The following is a 16,397-nucleotide window of genomic DNA, read 5'->3' on the forward strand; positions in this document are numbered from 1 at the left end:
AGAAAAGCTGCTCCAGTAACAGAGGAGCAGAGAAAGGAACAAGATTCAAATAAGCATTTTAAAGTTCCCCCCCTGGATTTCATTTCTGTACGTTGCCACTGGTGACCACTAATTCTGCTAGGTTGACTACAAAGGACTCTAGAACTTGTCAATGCTCTACAAGATTTATCCAGGTTCCATTTCACAGTTTGAGGCATGAACATGAAAGGATGATAACTAATTTTCTATAACTGACAGGAGTTCTGCAGCCTCTCTAGGACTGTCAAGTTCCTGCAGGACAGAACCCTACCTAAAGGGAGGACGAACAGTGACACAGACAGACAGGAGTCTAATATCAGCGCATGTATTAGATCAGTTTATTATATTTACAGTTACAGCAAATCACGCATCTTAAACCAGGTACCATTTGGAAATACCTGCCTTTTGTTCAATCCCTGTGATTACAAAGCAGGTGCTTGAGTAATAGGTGTTAGTAACCAGAGCCAGATGCTTCCTTCTTCAATCGTGCAAGAAGTGGTAATGCATTATTGGTTCATACATGCATTATGTATCACCTGAATTCCTTTAGCTTATAACTGTGAACAAATCAAAAACATTCTGATCCATACAATGGAGGCCTTTACCCTTTTTTTTACAGTAAAAAAAAAAAAAAAAAAGGTATAGCTGTGGGAGACATTGACTCTTTCTCTGATGTGACAAAAAACAGTAAATTAAATTACATTAAATGTAGACTTTCATTACAAACAGGAATGGGAACTACAGTGTGAAAACAAGTAAGGAAAAAAATATATACAATGCATTTCAGTTTACAAATTGTGCAAAATGTCATCACAAAAATACATGTACAAACTCTAGTTCACATCAGCTCATCATTCTTTTCCATGGTGGAAAAAAAGTAAAGAAACACTTCTTCCTCAAAAGAAAATAACAAGTATTAAACAGCCTTATAATCACTCCTGAACCAAAAATTTCTGTATTACCTGCAGCAATACACATTCTAGAAATCAGGGCTGACAGCACAGCAGGAAAGTTAAGACTACTACAGGCCATTTTGGCCTCTAACTTGCAAAGAAGTTTTTGAAATGCTCGAAACCCTTAATTCCAGAAAGTGATTAAAACCAACTATATTCCACTCAATCCTTTCTTCTCACTAGCCACATTTATGGGATCCTTCTTATCTCTGACTAATCAGAGTCCAGAACAGCCTTCAGACATCAACCTTGGTAATCCAACTCAAACCCAGAAGCCATTCCGTATACTCTGGTTGTTTCCAAAGCACTTTGCTGCTCTTCCAAGCAATCTACAACTGAACTTTTAAATTCACTAACTTTAACACAATGTTTTTTCCATCCACTTAAGGCATAAGATAGAAAAATAAAGCACTGTACAATGCTGCCTCTACAGTTTAAGTCACTCTACCAGTTTAGCTAAAGTGCAATTTAAAATCTTTCAGACTTTTTTTGGTAGCATAAGCTTATTTACCACAGCATTTTAATACACCAGCAGGACTTTATGCTAGACTTGAGTAACCTGGACTAGTGTAAGATTTTCATGTACAAGCTTTTTTATGTATAACAAGAATATTTTGAAAAATAGCTGCATAAAACATCACGGCAAATAAAAACAGTCTTCCTGAACTCCAAGTTGTATGCAGCTTCCCATAAAGTTTGAGTTGCTCAAGGAGAAACATTTGCTCCTGACTGCTAAAGAAAGACCAACAAAACACATGGAAAAAAAAAATTAATGCGAATAGAACATAAGAACTGGAGCTCAGAGAAACCTAAGTTCACTGAAGGATGAAGCACCTGTAAACAACAGGCATACCTTCAGGAGTGTTAAGTACACTTAATCTAGTTTCTATTTCAAAATACCATTAATATTCTTGAATATTTTGCTGTAACACTACTAGACATTCACAAGGTAAAAAACTCAAATCTGAAAATAAGTTTTCCTACTTCCTTTTTAAATTCTTTATTTGCATAGAAAGTAACGCCGTGTTTCTACTTGTTTATCCACCGATGAAGACAGTTCACCATGTTGGCATCATATCAGGAAACCACATTCTTCCGAGGTGTTTGGAGACTTCCAAATGAAGTCGATCTAAGCTGTAATCATTATCCGGAATCAGTACCTCCTCCATTATAGAGAGCTGGTTAAGCCTGCCTCCACAAACCTTTACAAACTCAATAAAACCTCTGCAAGTTACTTCACATTCACCAAGTCCCATGGCTGTTAAGTTCTTACAGCGCTCAGCAATCTGAATAAGTTCATCATCCAAAGGCTGAAGTCCATTAGCACATACAACCAGCTCAATTAACCTTGGGCAATTCATGCCAATTCGACCTAACATTGCTTTGCTTACTGCACGACCAAAGTAAAGGTGGGTTACAGGAGTTTCCTCTCTGAAGAAAGCATCAAATTCTTCTTCATATAAGAAGAAATACATCACAATGTTGACTTTGGGGGAGTGTTTAACAAAAGCATCCCAGCTTTGTTTCTTAATGGTGTGAAATTCAACTTGTCCAGGATTTTCACTCACGATGTCTATGCGAAGGTGTTCAAGGTCAACATGTTTTTCAGTTGAAAGAGCCAGCAATAGTTCATCACTTAATATGTAGTAGTTCAAAGCCAGCTCCTTAAGTCCATGACAGTGGTCAGCAACACAAAGAACTCCTGAGAAACAAACAAAAAGAATTATATTCACTATTTGTTTTACAGAAAAGTTATTTGCTGCAAAGTTTGAGCAACTACTAACTCTATTGGCTTGAGTATTCATGACCATATCAAAAAAAAAGCAAAGCCTAATTGAAGTTCTAGATATCCACATCCTTTTGTGGGATTTTGGCCACAAATACTTAACAGTAACAGAAGTAAACCTAATTAGTCACATTTATCTTGGATATGCTTTTTTTTTGGTTCCTCTTTGCCTTTCCTTGTCCAGAATTTCCTTAGCAAGAGTAAATTCAGACCAGGTAAGATCCAGGTGAACTTGCCACTGTTCCCTTTCCTTCCCCAATGCTCATTCTTTCAGCATTTATCTGAATATTCTATTTAAATGACCATCAGCAGCTAAATTTAATAGTTAAAACAAATCTTTCCATAGACTATGACATAAAGAGCAGTGTGTTATTTATCTGTTAGAACAGAGTACACAGATTAAATCACCTTTTGTGGACTCTGGATAAGAATACAGGACAGAGACTAGACCAGCACACCCTTCCCCTAGCTCCAGGGGGATTTCATGTAAGAAATAAGTGAAAAGGGACTCAAAGATCCTCTGAGCTATACAGCAAGCCTGTATTTTCTAGTGCCTTTAGGTGGAGTGAGCCACTCGTCAACCAATACTTAACTGAGCAAGTCCATACTACCAGATCTGAACAGAGGAGGGCACTACAGAAACTCAGACTCTTGCTCTTACACTACCACTTGTTAAAATTCATATGCCCCTTAAGGTGTTTTTCTTCTTTTTCTTTTTTTTTTTTTTTTTTTTTTAAACTTTGAAGTATAACAATTTTGTTCATTAAATTAAACTCAAAGCATTTTGCAAAAGAGCTTTATGGACAACTGCTTTCACGTTCTTCATCCCACCAACTAGTAACTGATCCATGGGTCTGGGATTTTACACGTGCATTTCCACAAAATACCAGTTAAGTTTACAAAGCTGCATGTATAAACTGTCTATATATAGTAGATGAGTAATTGCTTCAGAAAGTAGGTCATAACTATTGTCTTATACTGCTATATTTTTCATATATCTATATATTCACTACTCACCAGCAGGTGATAAATGAGGACAGCTGCTCATTTTTAGCAGTTTTAGAGTATCGCTATTGTTCGCAACAAGAACCTTCAAGGACGGATCATCAAGTGGTGTGTCATCTATCTTGATTGATGATAATGACTTGGAGTTTACAAAAACTACAGTAAGTGCTGAAGCAAAGTGAGCCTGTTTGGATAAATTGGAGGAGGGAAAAAAAGTCTTACGAAAGATAAGCAGAACCTCATCTAAACCTCAGGTTTTGCTTATGCAGAAAGTACAATTATCACTTCCCAAGCAACCCCTTTCTTGTGTAAAGCACAAATGCTTAGTGTTTTTTTTTTTTTTTTTTAAATGCTGCTATGTCACAAAAATTAAGTTTACATTCAGTAGTCAACCCATACACTCAATCTTTCCATTGTAGTATAACAGTGGAAAGTGAACACAGTGACTAGCACTAGATACATTGCAGTATGTGTTCATTATCATCTAAAAATGTGAAAACTCAGGCCTTTTAATTAAAAGTACAGACATGGGAAATTGTTCATCAGCACTCCTAGTTTTAACAAATGGAATCAACAATCTATTACTTTCCCAATACTAATTGATTTCACAAAGTAAAGACAATTTCACAAAAAAAAAAGTGAATAACAAGTTTCACAAGTCCGTAAAAGCAGTATTAAATATCTTCCTATGAGCAACAGCACAAGAAAAATCCAGAAAGGTTAACGGAAAGGTTAAAGTAATCAGGAGTGCACTACTTTTTCTTGAAAAACATTTAAGTCACTCTTTTCAAAAGCAGTTTATAGAACACTACCTTTGAGACATTCATGAAGCTTGGTTTTGCTGTAGAAATCAAACCCAATGTCTTGATAGAACAGTTAACCAACTGAGAAAGGATGTCACAGGCTGCTTCTGCTGACTCAGTGCTACTATCAACCTACAAAAGCAAATTAAAAAGCATTAAGTCATTCTTTATTATATTTTAGAAAACAGTGATAATGATACCCAAGACTTCACAGTCCACTACCACTTCAAGCTGTATTGTACCAGGTTTCATTCACCACCAAAAAAAATAACGTTAATTAGAAATTTCAAGACAAGAGAGTTCAGGAAGGTTTCTGTTAGAAAATATTCTCAAGTATGGTTATTTTCAGTATGGACAGACAGCTCAGATCTAGACCTTCTCTTCAAATAACTTCATGCCTTCCTAAGTAACTTAGTGCTGGTATGACAGACAGTCGTATGTATGTACTTTAAATGCCAATTCCAGAATTTTAGAACAGAAAAAAAACAAAAAAAAAAAAGACTTGAGAAGGCCTAGATATACTCCAACACAGTAATCCATTTTCCCTGCAGGGAAGACAGCTTCACATTTTGAATAAATAACTTATTCCCAATTCATCTGTAAGATCATGTGTAAAACTGATGGCTAACTTTGGACGAAACACTATTTCATCTCTCCTTCTTCTTCTCTGATAGCTGAAATGAGACAGCTTTTCATTGATACTTGAAGATATATCTGAAGAGCCTGTAAAAGTACACAAGCTGCACGAATAGACATGATATTGCCAATGTATTACCATCAATTATATTAAATGTAAAAGTTACAGGTACTTAACTGATTAACCATGTGCTGCTACACAACCAAATCAGTATCTCCAAATGTAAAATTCATAAATCTGCTGACAAAGAGAAGCTTCAGATTTTAATCTTAGCTTTAATATCAGTCCTTTCTTTTTCTTTTCCTTCACAGCTTAGAACTATGACCTCTGCTAAGGAGAAGTGACTGTAAAACATTAACAAAGCACCTGCAATTGAACCTATCTTCTCAGATAAACTATTAGTGAACCACACTAAGTATTCAAACAAAAGCAGCCTGAATTTATGCAGTCCTGAGACTACAAACTCAGCCTTCATCAAAATCAAGTTTACTGTTACTTCATTCTTCCTTAAGTGTACGCGTGCCTGCCTGTACAACATATCTCCCCTATTCACATGAGTTCTAAAATGTCAAGATATACTACACTCACTGTATAATTTTGCAAAATAGGGCTGTGCATGTAAGATTTAAATTCACTTCCTCGAATTCTTCCACGTGTAAGAAGCGTTTATCCACACAATCTACTGATGACTCAGATTGCCACCAACATTGATTCACAAGAACTCCGCAGGATATTCTTAGAACATATCATTCAATCTTCAGTGCTATACCACATAATGCTAACTCTCTCTTTACTTTTTGGGGAATAAAGTGTAGAATCAGAAACAGTGTGCATGTGTGATAAGTTTTTGCATAGCTGCATTTTTAAATATAAAGCTTTCCAGGTACAAAACTTCAGCCAACCAAGAGAAAAGCTGCATACATTAGGCACAGCAACACAATGAAACGAGGCTCCACTCATCCGAGACTTTACCTTGAAGCTGACGTACTGCAGATGATCACCGTGCTTCTTGATAATCTGCTGAATCAGATCAGGATGAGTAGACTTTAAGTAAGAAGTAGCTGGCTGGGTAAGTTCAAATTCAAATCTCCTCCAGAGATCTGGGATGTGAAAAACTTCATTCCACCTTCGGCAAACAGAAGATGCCCTGGCTCGATCTACTAAAGGTAGAAACTGGAAAATGCAGAGAATAACATGGTGTGGAAGGCTTCCCCAGTCCACCGAGGCAAGGGGGTCAGATTCACCAAAGCAAGTTTTCTGTTTTTTGTTTTTCTGTGATGTTTGAGGAATTTGATTTTCAACCACAACTTTCTGCCTAGCTCTCTTCATCATGAAAGTTTCAGGCACTAGAAAAATCCAACGTACTCAAGCTGCACAAATTTCTTGAATGTTCTCGCATACAGTAGGTCTCTAGAAAATAATAAAAAAGTGTCAGCAAGTGGAAACAGTAAGAGATAATGGATTATTAACATGCTATATTTAAATTTTGCCATGAAAAACATTATGTATGTATGTATTTATCTACTGCTTAGATGTTAGCAAGGACCTTGCTTTGCAATACCATTTATTTTGTACAACTTGGTTTGAATCTGGAGAAAACAGTTTGGTTTTGTTTTTTTTTTTCAAAGTACAGTTTCATCTGTTAATACTTCATGGTGCATCAAGCACTTTGTAGAAAAAAAGTGTTTTTAACAGCAAGAGAGCAAATTCTGTACATTTAAGTTTAAAACTCGAACTACAAGAATTCTACCACATACGGAAGCCAATTCATAACAACTCCCTTTAAGCAACCATGAACTTTGAACACGTATCCAGAAGAATCCAATTCAGAAGTCCTGCCCGCCCCCTCCATAAACTTTTTTTGAAGGGTGAAAAAAAAAAAAAAACACACACACAGGCCAAGCACAGGAAAAGGTGTTTGTACAGCTAACAGTGAACACGAGCTTTAGGGGCCACTTAGGAAAACAGGGCAAAGTGAGGTTCACAGGTTGTTTTTCAGCATGAAACACAGTGACCCCTGAACACAGCAAGCTCCACGACTCTACTGTACAGAACAACCTCTGCTGCATGAGTCAGAGCTCAGAGAAGAGCAGAAAAGCTCTGCATTCTTCAAGAATCACCAGAACACACTGCATTTTTTTAATTGAATTGTTTTTCCATGACAACCCTCATGGCACACTTTTTCTGGGTTTTAATTTCCTTTAATATTATTTCCCCCCTCTGTAAACATTAAATTAGATAAAGAAATATTAAGAAATAAAAGATCTGACATCTAGAATGAAAGCTTTCCATAGCATCTCATTATGGTGGGGGGAAGAACACCTGCCAGTACACAGACTACCCTATCAAGAGTTTATCTGACAGTTATCTTTCCCTGATGCATCCTGATTTGTAGGCTACTGGCATTTCTGACATGAGTGTAACAATCCACTTTTATGAAAGAAAAGCCTGTACATCGTCTAAGCGGGAAAGAATCTAGAAAATTAAGTGCTGTTCGTATCATCAAGTTCACTTCTGTTTATCCTCTTAAATTGTCTCAACCACCAAAGAATTTATTCCAGCAGTCTTCAGGTATCTTCACCTTAGTCTCTTTAAGCTTCCATTTATAATAGAGACAACTCATAGATGCTGAGGGATAACCTAGTAACACCCTTTAAATTATATTTAATAACTGAATCTGTTCTTTCCTGAATAAGACACATGCCTTACACACAAAAGCAGGAAAAGGCCGCAACTCAGAGAGAATGAAGAGTGTTATGTCTGTGTTTCAACATACTCCACTGCAAAACAAAGCGGTATTTCTAAATAGTACATTAGTGTTACTTAGGTAGTGAAGATGTTTATTCATGCTGAGCTTGCATTTTGCTCCTAGATAATTTTATCAAATTAACACCTACGTGACCACGTTTTATGACTTTCAATGCTTAAAGTCACACAATGAACGGGCGTTCCAAAACATTATGTGTGGATGTAGTAATCAACAATTACATAACTCTCTCTTCTAGTTAATGGTAGCCATGCTAAATTTAGTTTGAGTCAAATACCTGCTAATTTTTTAATCCTCCTCCCTCCTAAGGAGGAGTTAAAATTTTAGCTGTTACCTAAAACTGAAGTCCTGACCCAAAAAAAATCTAACTAAACAAATGCTGTTGTCTAAGATGCTTCTCTACACTTTTGCTACTGTCATGCCATCTCTGAAAAAAAAAACAAAAAAAAAACACACAAAGTTTTCACTTTCTTATTTGAAACTCGTTTGGAGCTTTACAGGTACTGTTCTGGCTCCCACAAAGGTTTTGGCATCTGAGAAGCACCAGAAAGGGCACCCTTCCCTAACCCACAGGCCAGGCTATAGATGGGATTACGTGAAATGCAGCACATCCACTCCAGAAGAACAAAGGGATGTGACAAGGCGGATATAACACACACAATCTCCCTGATAAAAAGAAGCCATAATTTTTTCTTGGTGCTACGTCCCTTTAAAACAGATAACCCTAGAAATTCTATTTTTAGTATTCTATTCTGCAGTGCTTTTAAAACAGGCAAAATTACACTGTATTACTCACTGTGGAATACGAAGTCAGAAAGAAGGTCCAGAAGTTATATCTCACAAAGTTTTGCCAAACAAAGACCTACCATTTACTGTGAAGGTGTGAATGCTTATTTCATTTTGAATACTTAAACTAAGGAGAGCATGTAGGATTATGTTTGTTTCTATTTTAGAACTTAATTAAGTAAATTATACTTCCCTGTGATATAAACAGGGTAGCATTCAATCAGAGGCTTACATACACACATACCTCCAAAGAATGTGGAAGTTCCCGTCAAGTTACCAGCACCTTTCTGGTATCTGAACATCCATCCCACTGTTGAGTCATCCTGTACGTGTGCTTGGATTCCTTAACCAGAAGGCAGTGATGGGTCCCAAAAGATGAACTGACCTGCAAAGCCATTGACAAAACAATAGATAAAAACAAAATCTGGGAGAGCCAGAGGAAGAACTAAGTGCAGCTTTGGAAATAAGACCGAGATGAACTGTGCACTCAGTGCTTTAAGTCAGAGAGGGAAATAAAACAGTAAGTGTGAAAAGGAAATTGGTTCTGCCCAATGTTGTCATCTGAAAGCTATCATTTAGCTAATGGAAAGGTGCAAGTGCTGGCACATGTCTAGTTTTGGCATTATTAGCCAACAATATTAGCCACAGCGCTCTTATGCAATGCAGATGCAGCTTTGAATTCTTGTAAGTTATTTAAGAAGTTATGTACCCACATAAGAAGTTTTCCAGCTCACTGTATACCCATACATTATTAAAAACATAATAGTTAAAAATATGATTTTTCAGTGGCCTATTATACATACAGTTGACAGGTACTACACGTTCTGCAGTAAAGTGAGCTGAACATCCTTTGCTAACTCTGCATGGCACATTAAGAAATCTAAAATTCATTTACAATACTGCTGTCAGTGTCTAACACACAAAAGGTAGGTTTATAATGACATGTATCACCAGAGCACATAAATAACACAACTAAGAGTAAAAAAAACAAGATGCAATTTCAAGATTTAACACAGAAGTACAGTAAGTGCATGCTTATAACCCACATGGAGTACTTTCAAGACCTTTCTTACCTGAAGAATGCTTCCAAGTTACAATAGGCAATAAATGAGTGAACTGAGGCAGCTGCGGCCATGGGGTACTCAGAAGCATCTGTCTGCTTTCCCCTCCTGTCTGGGGAAAACACCAAAAAAAATCTTTATTAGTTAAAAAAGACTAGTAAGAATAATATTTTTTCCTATACGAAATAATAGGAAAATACATGGACAACGATTTATACATTCTCGTCCTTACATGAACATGCTTGAAGGCATCATAACACAAAGTAGTTTACCCCGCACTGCAAATTCCATGTTACTGATACAATTGTGCCATCAGGTAAAGCATAAAATAGCTGGGAAACAAGTGTTGTAACTGCATTCACCTTGTACTGCTCAGCAGCACAATGTGAACAGTACATTATTCAATATTTGCATTGTTGTTACTGTTAATAGTTTGGTAAACAACGCTGCCTGTAACTACTAACATACTATAAAAGTAATGGAAAACAGAATAAGAAAAAAACACACAGATTTTTCTGCCTTTTTCTGTTCCTTGGCAAGGCTGTGCAAGGCTGTCTATCAGCCCGCAGATCTATGTGGCAGATGACCTAACACAGACACTCTCTCCTCTGGCACATGGCACAGCTTCCTACCACCACTCGTGCCAGCAGCCTGAAGTCACCACCCTAAACACAGTCCCACGTGCAAGGAGCAGGACAGGAGCTGCAGTCCCTCAGTAACCAACCACCCAGCCTGCAGCCTCCTCCCTGTTCAAAAGCTCCCAGAAAGCAAGTGCCAGCCTGTCCGACCTGGCAGGCCTATCACCAACTACCACACCTGGGGTGCGTTGGTTAAAAGCCCCCTAACTTCTGTTCATGCTGTTCGTCAATTCCCGATGGAATTGACACTTTTACTTCACAGGTAAAAGCAGAAAAAATGTAGATAATGCATTAAAAACATCATGAAAAGTCTTGTTAACAAACAAGCAAGAAGCAGATGCACAGTCTAATGATGTTTCTTCCTTCAAATGTCCAAGGTTGCAAGTACCATTCAAAGAAGCATAAACCATGTTGGCTAATCTAAGCAGGAATAATAACAATAAAAAAATATTTAATCAAAGATGTGTGTGCAAGCTTTTAGGTAAATAACAGCGATGTGTTAGCCTAAGGCAGAGCTGCCCAAATTATTATCAAATGTAAACAACAGCAGCGCAGTTGCTGAACTTTGATAAATTCTGATAAACTGATGAGGTCTGTTCATATTCAAATTTGTGTCACGCTCAGTATCAAATACTGGTACACTCCCATATACAGCTCTTTTCCTCTACAAACTCTTTAACTGTAATATACTGTGATCAAGTACGTTGCACAGCTGCATGTTAATCCTACTAAAACAAATCCATATCCACGCATTCAACAGGGATCCAGAAAAGTTCAAGTTAAATCACTGTTTCTTCAGCTTGTCCTGGTAACAAAACCACAAACTTCTGCTAAAATTAAGACTTTCAAATCTCTCCCATGATACAGGGGTCTCAGCAAGGGATTCCCAAGAAGCGGTCAGCAGCGGCTCTGTTAGCAAACAGCTGTTTACTATTTCCCATGCTAAAATAGCAGTCAAAAAAAAAAAAAAAAAAAAGCCCAACATATCAAAGATTCGGGCCACAAAGAATTAGCAGCTTTCATGTATTTCTGGATTCTACCTGCAGTTCTCAACACCAGGGGGCTCAACAGAATTAAGAAAATAGAATACTATAAGAAGTTTTTAATAGAGATTAAAAAAAATTGGAAGTTTATGGATCTGTCCTTAACAGTTAAAATACATGTCAAACTAATAAAAATGTGTTCAGGAAGCCCCATTTCAGTGCTGGTAACAAGGCCACCCTCTCAGGAGGGTACAGAAGTTGGCGTCTGTCTGGGCAAGGAGAGGCAGACACCGCACCCAAGGCAGGCAGCACTGGGAGGCTGCTGGCACAGCCTCACACCCACCTGCTGAGCATCAGCATTTCAAAACAGAGATCAAAAACGTGTTTTAAGCCTAACTTTCAGAAAGTGTAGTCATTCAGTGCAGTGAAGTCAAAGACTAAGCTTTTTTCTTCATTTCGGGCATGGCAATCTTTTTATGGGTGAGTGTGGGAAGCAGCTGTGCTTCTGAGCAAGATCTATTTTTTAATCGATCCTAATCTTTCTCAAACTGCGCCTCTCTCCCAGGGAATTTATCACTTTTGAATATGCTTATGGCAAAACCTCAGAAACCTATAAGTAGCACCGTTCAGCTGAACATCTTTATTTACTGTTTGCATTAGCTTTAACTTCAGAAATACAATCATATTACCATTTTTTGTGTTATTTAGGTGACAAAAATTAGCTACTGAAGTTTCATTAATGCAGTTTTTAAAATAAAACCACCCACATTCGAGCAGCTTTTCCCCAACAATGGTATAACGAGCAGACCCCAAGCCCACCCCCTCCTTTACAGGATGACACACCTGAAGCTCCCAGCTCTTTTAAGCACACATTATCAATAAATATTCTTCCCCCAGTTTTGCTGGAGGTGTTTCGTGCCAGCTTTAACACCCTTTTTAGCCTCTTTAGCTGGGACCAAGCCCCTCCGGGCACCCAGCCCTGAGACCCCCATGACACCCCCCAGCCCAGCCCCAGCTCCCAGTGCAGGGCTCCCCCTCGGGCAGGCGCCCACCCAGCACACATCTCCCCCTTTATTTCCCTCCTTATACCCCCTATGCGATATGCAGGGAACCCTTCCCGGAGCTGCCCCCGCAGCCCTTCACCGCCAGCCCTCACGGCTCGGGAGCCATCAGAGCCCCCCAGAGGCGGCGTGCGGCTGCCCGGCCGCGGCCGCCCCCCTCTCCCCGCAGCTCACCGCCGCCTCCCTCGCACGGGCAGGGCCGGGCCGAGCCCAGGCGCAGCGAAGCAGAGCCCCGAAGCCTCCCGGCCGGCCGAGCGCCCCGGGCACGCCGCCGCCCGAGCAAGGGAGGGACGAGGCGGGGAGGGGACGGGGGCGGCCCTGCCTCTGTCCCGGTCCCGTCCCCTCAGCCCCAGGCGCATGCGCGGGGGGCAGGCACATGGCGGCGGCCGCCATTTCGTGCCCAGGCAGGCCTCGTCCCGCGGCTAAAATGGGGTGGGGTGGTGTTTGGGGTGTTTACTCCTCGATTTTCACGTTGTTTCCCGACTTGAAGTACATGTATCGTCGTCTCTTTGTTCAGCCAGAACAGTTCTGGCCCTCAGTAACCCTACAGGCCTTTCAGGCAGCTGTTTGATCCAGGCACAGTGTTGCCTTGCTCCGTTGACAGCAAGTCTTGGGGAAGTGGTGCCGTGGTGCCACAGTGATGGACTTGTCCGTGGGCATGGAAGCCCAAAAATCACCCAGGAGTGACAGACAGCTCTTGTGTGGTCTTCTGCTTCTGCAACCCCCAGAAAAGCTTTGGCTCATCCATCCAAAGTTAAATAACTACGCCTCAACAGGAGGTTGAGCACAGACACATTTCATTGACTGCTTTTCAGATACCTAGCAGACAAAAAGGGTCTGTCTATGGACAGTGTGGATTTTCGCTGCTTGCTATGCAAATCCCCACATCCTGCCTCTTCAAGCCACCCTGACAGGGCCCAAAGATTTGGTGGGTCGTGTCTGAACCGGAGATGCCAAAAACAGACCTTTTGTTCAAGATCTATATCATAATAAACAGATTTTCTGTACAAACATATAGCTTTGGACTAATCGGTGTTTCTTTGTGATCGTAATTATATCAACCATGCAAAATTTATCACCGACCACTACAAAACTCTGCAAGAACAGATTTCCTGGCTCTTGCATAGAGCAATAATTAACCAATAGCAAACCTTTCTAGCATTTTATAAAGAGATAATGCTAAACATTAGGCTGTGGATGTGGTCTACCTTGACTTCAGCAAGGCTTTTGACACTGTCTCCCACAGCATTCTCCTCAAGAAACTGGCTGCTCATGGCTTGGACTGGCGCATGCTTTGTTGGGTTAGAAACTGGCTGGATAGCCGGGCCCAAAGAGTCGTGGTAAATGGAGTCAAGTCCAGTTGGAGGCCAGTCACTAGTGGCGTCCCCCAGGGCTCGGTGCTGGGGCCGGTCCTCTTTAATATCTTCATCGATGATCTGGACGAGGGCATTGAGTGCACCCTCAGTAAGTTTGCAGATGACACCAAGCTATGCGCGTGTGTCGATCTGCTCGAGAGTAGGAAAGCTCTGCAGGAGGATCTGGATAGGCTGCACCGATGGGCTGAGGTCAACTGCATGAAGTTCAACAAGGCCAAGTGCCGGGTCCTGCACCTGGGGCGCAATAACCCCAAGCAGAGCTACAGGCTGGGGGAGGAATGGTTGGAGAGCTGCCAGGCAGAGAAGGACCTGGGAGTGATGGTGGATAGTCAGCTGAATATGAGCCAGCAGTGTGCTCAGGTGGCCAAGAAGGCCAACGGCAACCTGGCTTGTATCAGAAACAGTGTGACCAGCAGGGCTAGGGAGGTGATCGTCCCCCTGTACTCAGCTCTGGTGAGGCCGCACCTCGAGTACTGTGTTCAGTTTTGGGCCCCTCGCTACAAGAAGGACATCGAGGTGCTTGAGCGAGTCCAGCAACAAAGCTGGTGAGGGGCCTGGAGAACAAGTCCTATGAGGAGCGGCTGAGGGAGCTGGGCTTGTTCAGCCTGGAGAAAAAGAGGCTCAGGGGCGACCTTATTGCTCTCTACAGATGCCTTAAAGGAGGCTGTAGCGAGGTGAGGGTTGGTCTGTTCTCCCACGTGCCTGGTGACAGGACGAGGGGGAATGGGCTTAAGTTGCGCCAGGGGAGTTTTAGGTTAGATGTTAGGAAGAACTTCTTTACCGAAAGGGTTGTTAGACATTGGAACAGGCTGCCCAGGGAAGTGGTGGAGTCACCATCCCTGGAAGTCTTCAAAAGACATTTAGATGTAGAGCTTAGGGAGATGGTTTAGTGGGGACTGTTAGCATTAGGTCAGAGGTTGGACTCGATGATCTTGAGGTCTCTTCCAACCTAGAAAATTCTGTGTGATTCTGTAACATGCATGAAACATTTCAGTGGTAGATTTTTATCTGCTTATGTAACAGCAGAGCTGTCAAAATGCAACTATTTGTGATACCAAAACATGATTTCTTCAAGCCAATCTGAAAACTTGGAAGAAGAACATGTTAAAGGGCTAGTGAAACAAAATGAAAATTCATCATTCAGTGACTGTGATGTCTTCAAAGTACCGAATAAATTCATTGAGTAGAATGCCAAAACCCACTGCACATTTAAAAATCAGATGAATATAGAAAAACTACCAGAAACCCCCCACGTATACGGTTCTTGACTGTTATATTCAGACCCTAGGGGAATTCAGATCGAGTTCTGGATAATTTGAAGTCTCTTCTTCTCAGTGTATTTTTATAAACTGATTTTTCATTGAAACCTGCTACCAAAAAGCATATAGTTCCCAAGTTATTACCCGTAGACACTAAAAGAGGATAGATTGTAAACAGAGATTAATGGGGATTTGTAGCTAGTATCTAAATCCAACAGTCATGGGTTTCTTGGTGCATTGCCAATAGTCTTCGGGCTGCTGTACAGGAACAGGTTCAAATGCGCTTAAGATTGATATCAACTAATCTTTGAGACTTTCTTTGTAGACTAGTTTCCTCTTGTGATCTGAGATATGACTTCAAAAAAGTATAGCGTAGTTTAGAAACCTGTGCACTTTATTTTTATACATGATTGCAGTAAAATTATTGCAGTTACATATGGAAAAAAAATCTGGTCTGGACAAACATGGGCAAACACCAGCAGTTTCAACATCCTACTTACCTTCCAGATACCAAATAGGGGCCTAGTGCAGAGTTGCTGCTTGGATCTCCAGACCCTTCATCTCATACATAAAATGCAAAGAACCAGAGGCAAACTGCATCTTTGGATGCCCTCCTTCTCTGAATGCATGACTATGGGTTGCCCACATCATCCAACCGCTCAAATTCAAGCTTAGCCTTTCTTCTGTGGTTGTGTCTCCTAGAAGAGAGTTTACAGAAAGTTATTCTGCTGTCACCTCAAGTTTATAATACTTACAGGAATACTTTTTATAGTATTCACACATTTCATAATATACTGTCTGTACTTTGATCAGCAGTGATATTCCAGCTGGTGAGCAGTCACCAGTGGTTTTCCCCAGGGGTCAGTGTTGGGGCCCATCCTCTTTATTATCTTTATTGATGATTTGCATGAGGGAATATAGCTAGTAACTTTTTTAAAAATATATTTGGACTTCAACATAACGGAATTTCATAGTGGAACTTCCTTCTTTTAATACCAGTACTGCTTCATTTCCATTTATGACCATGATTCAGACAAATCCGCATGACCAAAGAATACTCATGCTTGCACACTTACTGCCTTGAATTCTTGAAAGACCACATTCAAGGGAGAAGGCCAGTGGTGCCAGGCTCTTGAAGTTCTGCCAAACCAGCACCATTGCCATCATGACAGATACTCAAAGTCAGTCAAGCTTTCCACCTAAAGTAATTGCTTTTCTATCAGTGTGCTAAGCCAAATACTTTGTTGTAGCTCCTGCTTTGAAA

General features: G+C 40.3%; 1 protein-coding gene across 2 annotated transcripts; it reads right to left on the reverse strand.

The window, feature by feature from the left end:
• Window positions 1–388: 388 nt before the first annotated feature.
• LOC311214611 (F-box/LRR-repeat protein 21-like) lies at window positions 389–12,811 on the reverse strand. 2 transcript variants are annotated; one of them, XM_084295285.1, is made up of 7 exons: window positions 12,673–12,811; window positions 9,829–9,928; window positions 9,000–9,140; window positions 6,175–6,612; window positions 4,575–4,697; window positions 3,775–3,946; window positions 389–2,673 (listed from the first exon to the last, which is right to left on the reverse strand). In XM_084295285.1, exons 4-7 carry the CDS (start codon window positions 6,532–6,534, stop codon window positions 2,030–2,032), a joined length of 1,299 nt encoding a protein of 432 aa, XP_084151411.1. In that variant the 5' UTR covers window positions 6,535–6,612; window positions 9,000–9,140; window positions 9,829–9,928; window positions 12,673–12,811; the 3' UTR covers window positions 389–2,029. The 2 variants fall into 2 exon arrangements, with proteins under 2 accessions (XP_084151411.1, XP_084151412.1); XM_084295286.1 differs by having other exon boundaries at window positions 9,829–9,924; window positions 12,673–12,769.
• Between the last annotated feature and the right edge of the window lie 3,586 nt (window positions 12,812–16,397).

This window comes from Netta rufina (assembly GCF_964035555.1).
Source record: "Netta rufina genome assembly, chromosome: 14".
Lineage (NCBI taxonomy): Eukaryota > Metazoa > Chordata > Aves > Anseriformes > Anatidae > Netta > Netta rufina.

What these genes read in the sequence shown, in the direction of transcription:
- LOC311214611 (XM_084295285.1), bottom strand. Translation starts at nt 6,534, where the DNA reads ATGATGAAGAGAGCTAGGCAGAAAGTTGTGGTTGAAAATCAAATTCCT. An exon ending in GCTTCATGAATGTCTCAAAG is followed by an intron (nt 3,947 to 4,574) that starts GTAGTGTTCTAT and finishes TTATCCAAACAG; the next exon opens with GCTCACTTTGCTTCAGCACT. An exon ending in TCCTCATTTATCACCTGCTG is followed by an intron (nt 2,674 to 3,774) that starts GTGAGTAGTGAA and finishes TTTGTTTCTCAG; the next exon opens with GAGTTCTTTGTGTTGCTGAC.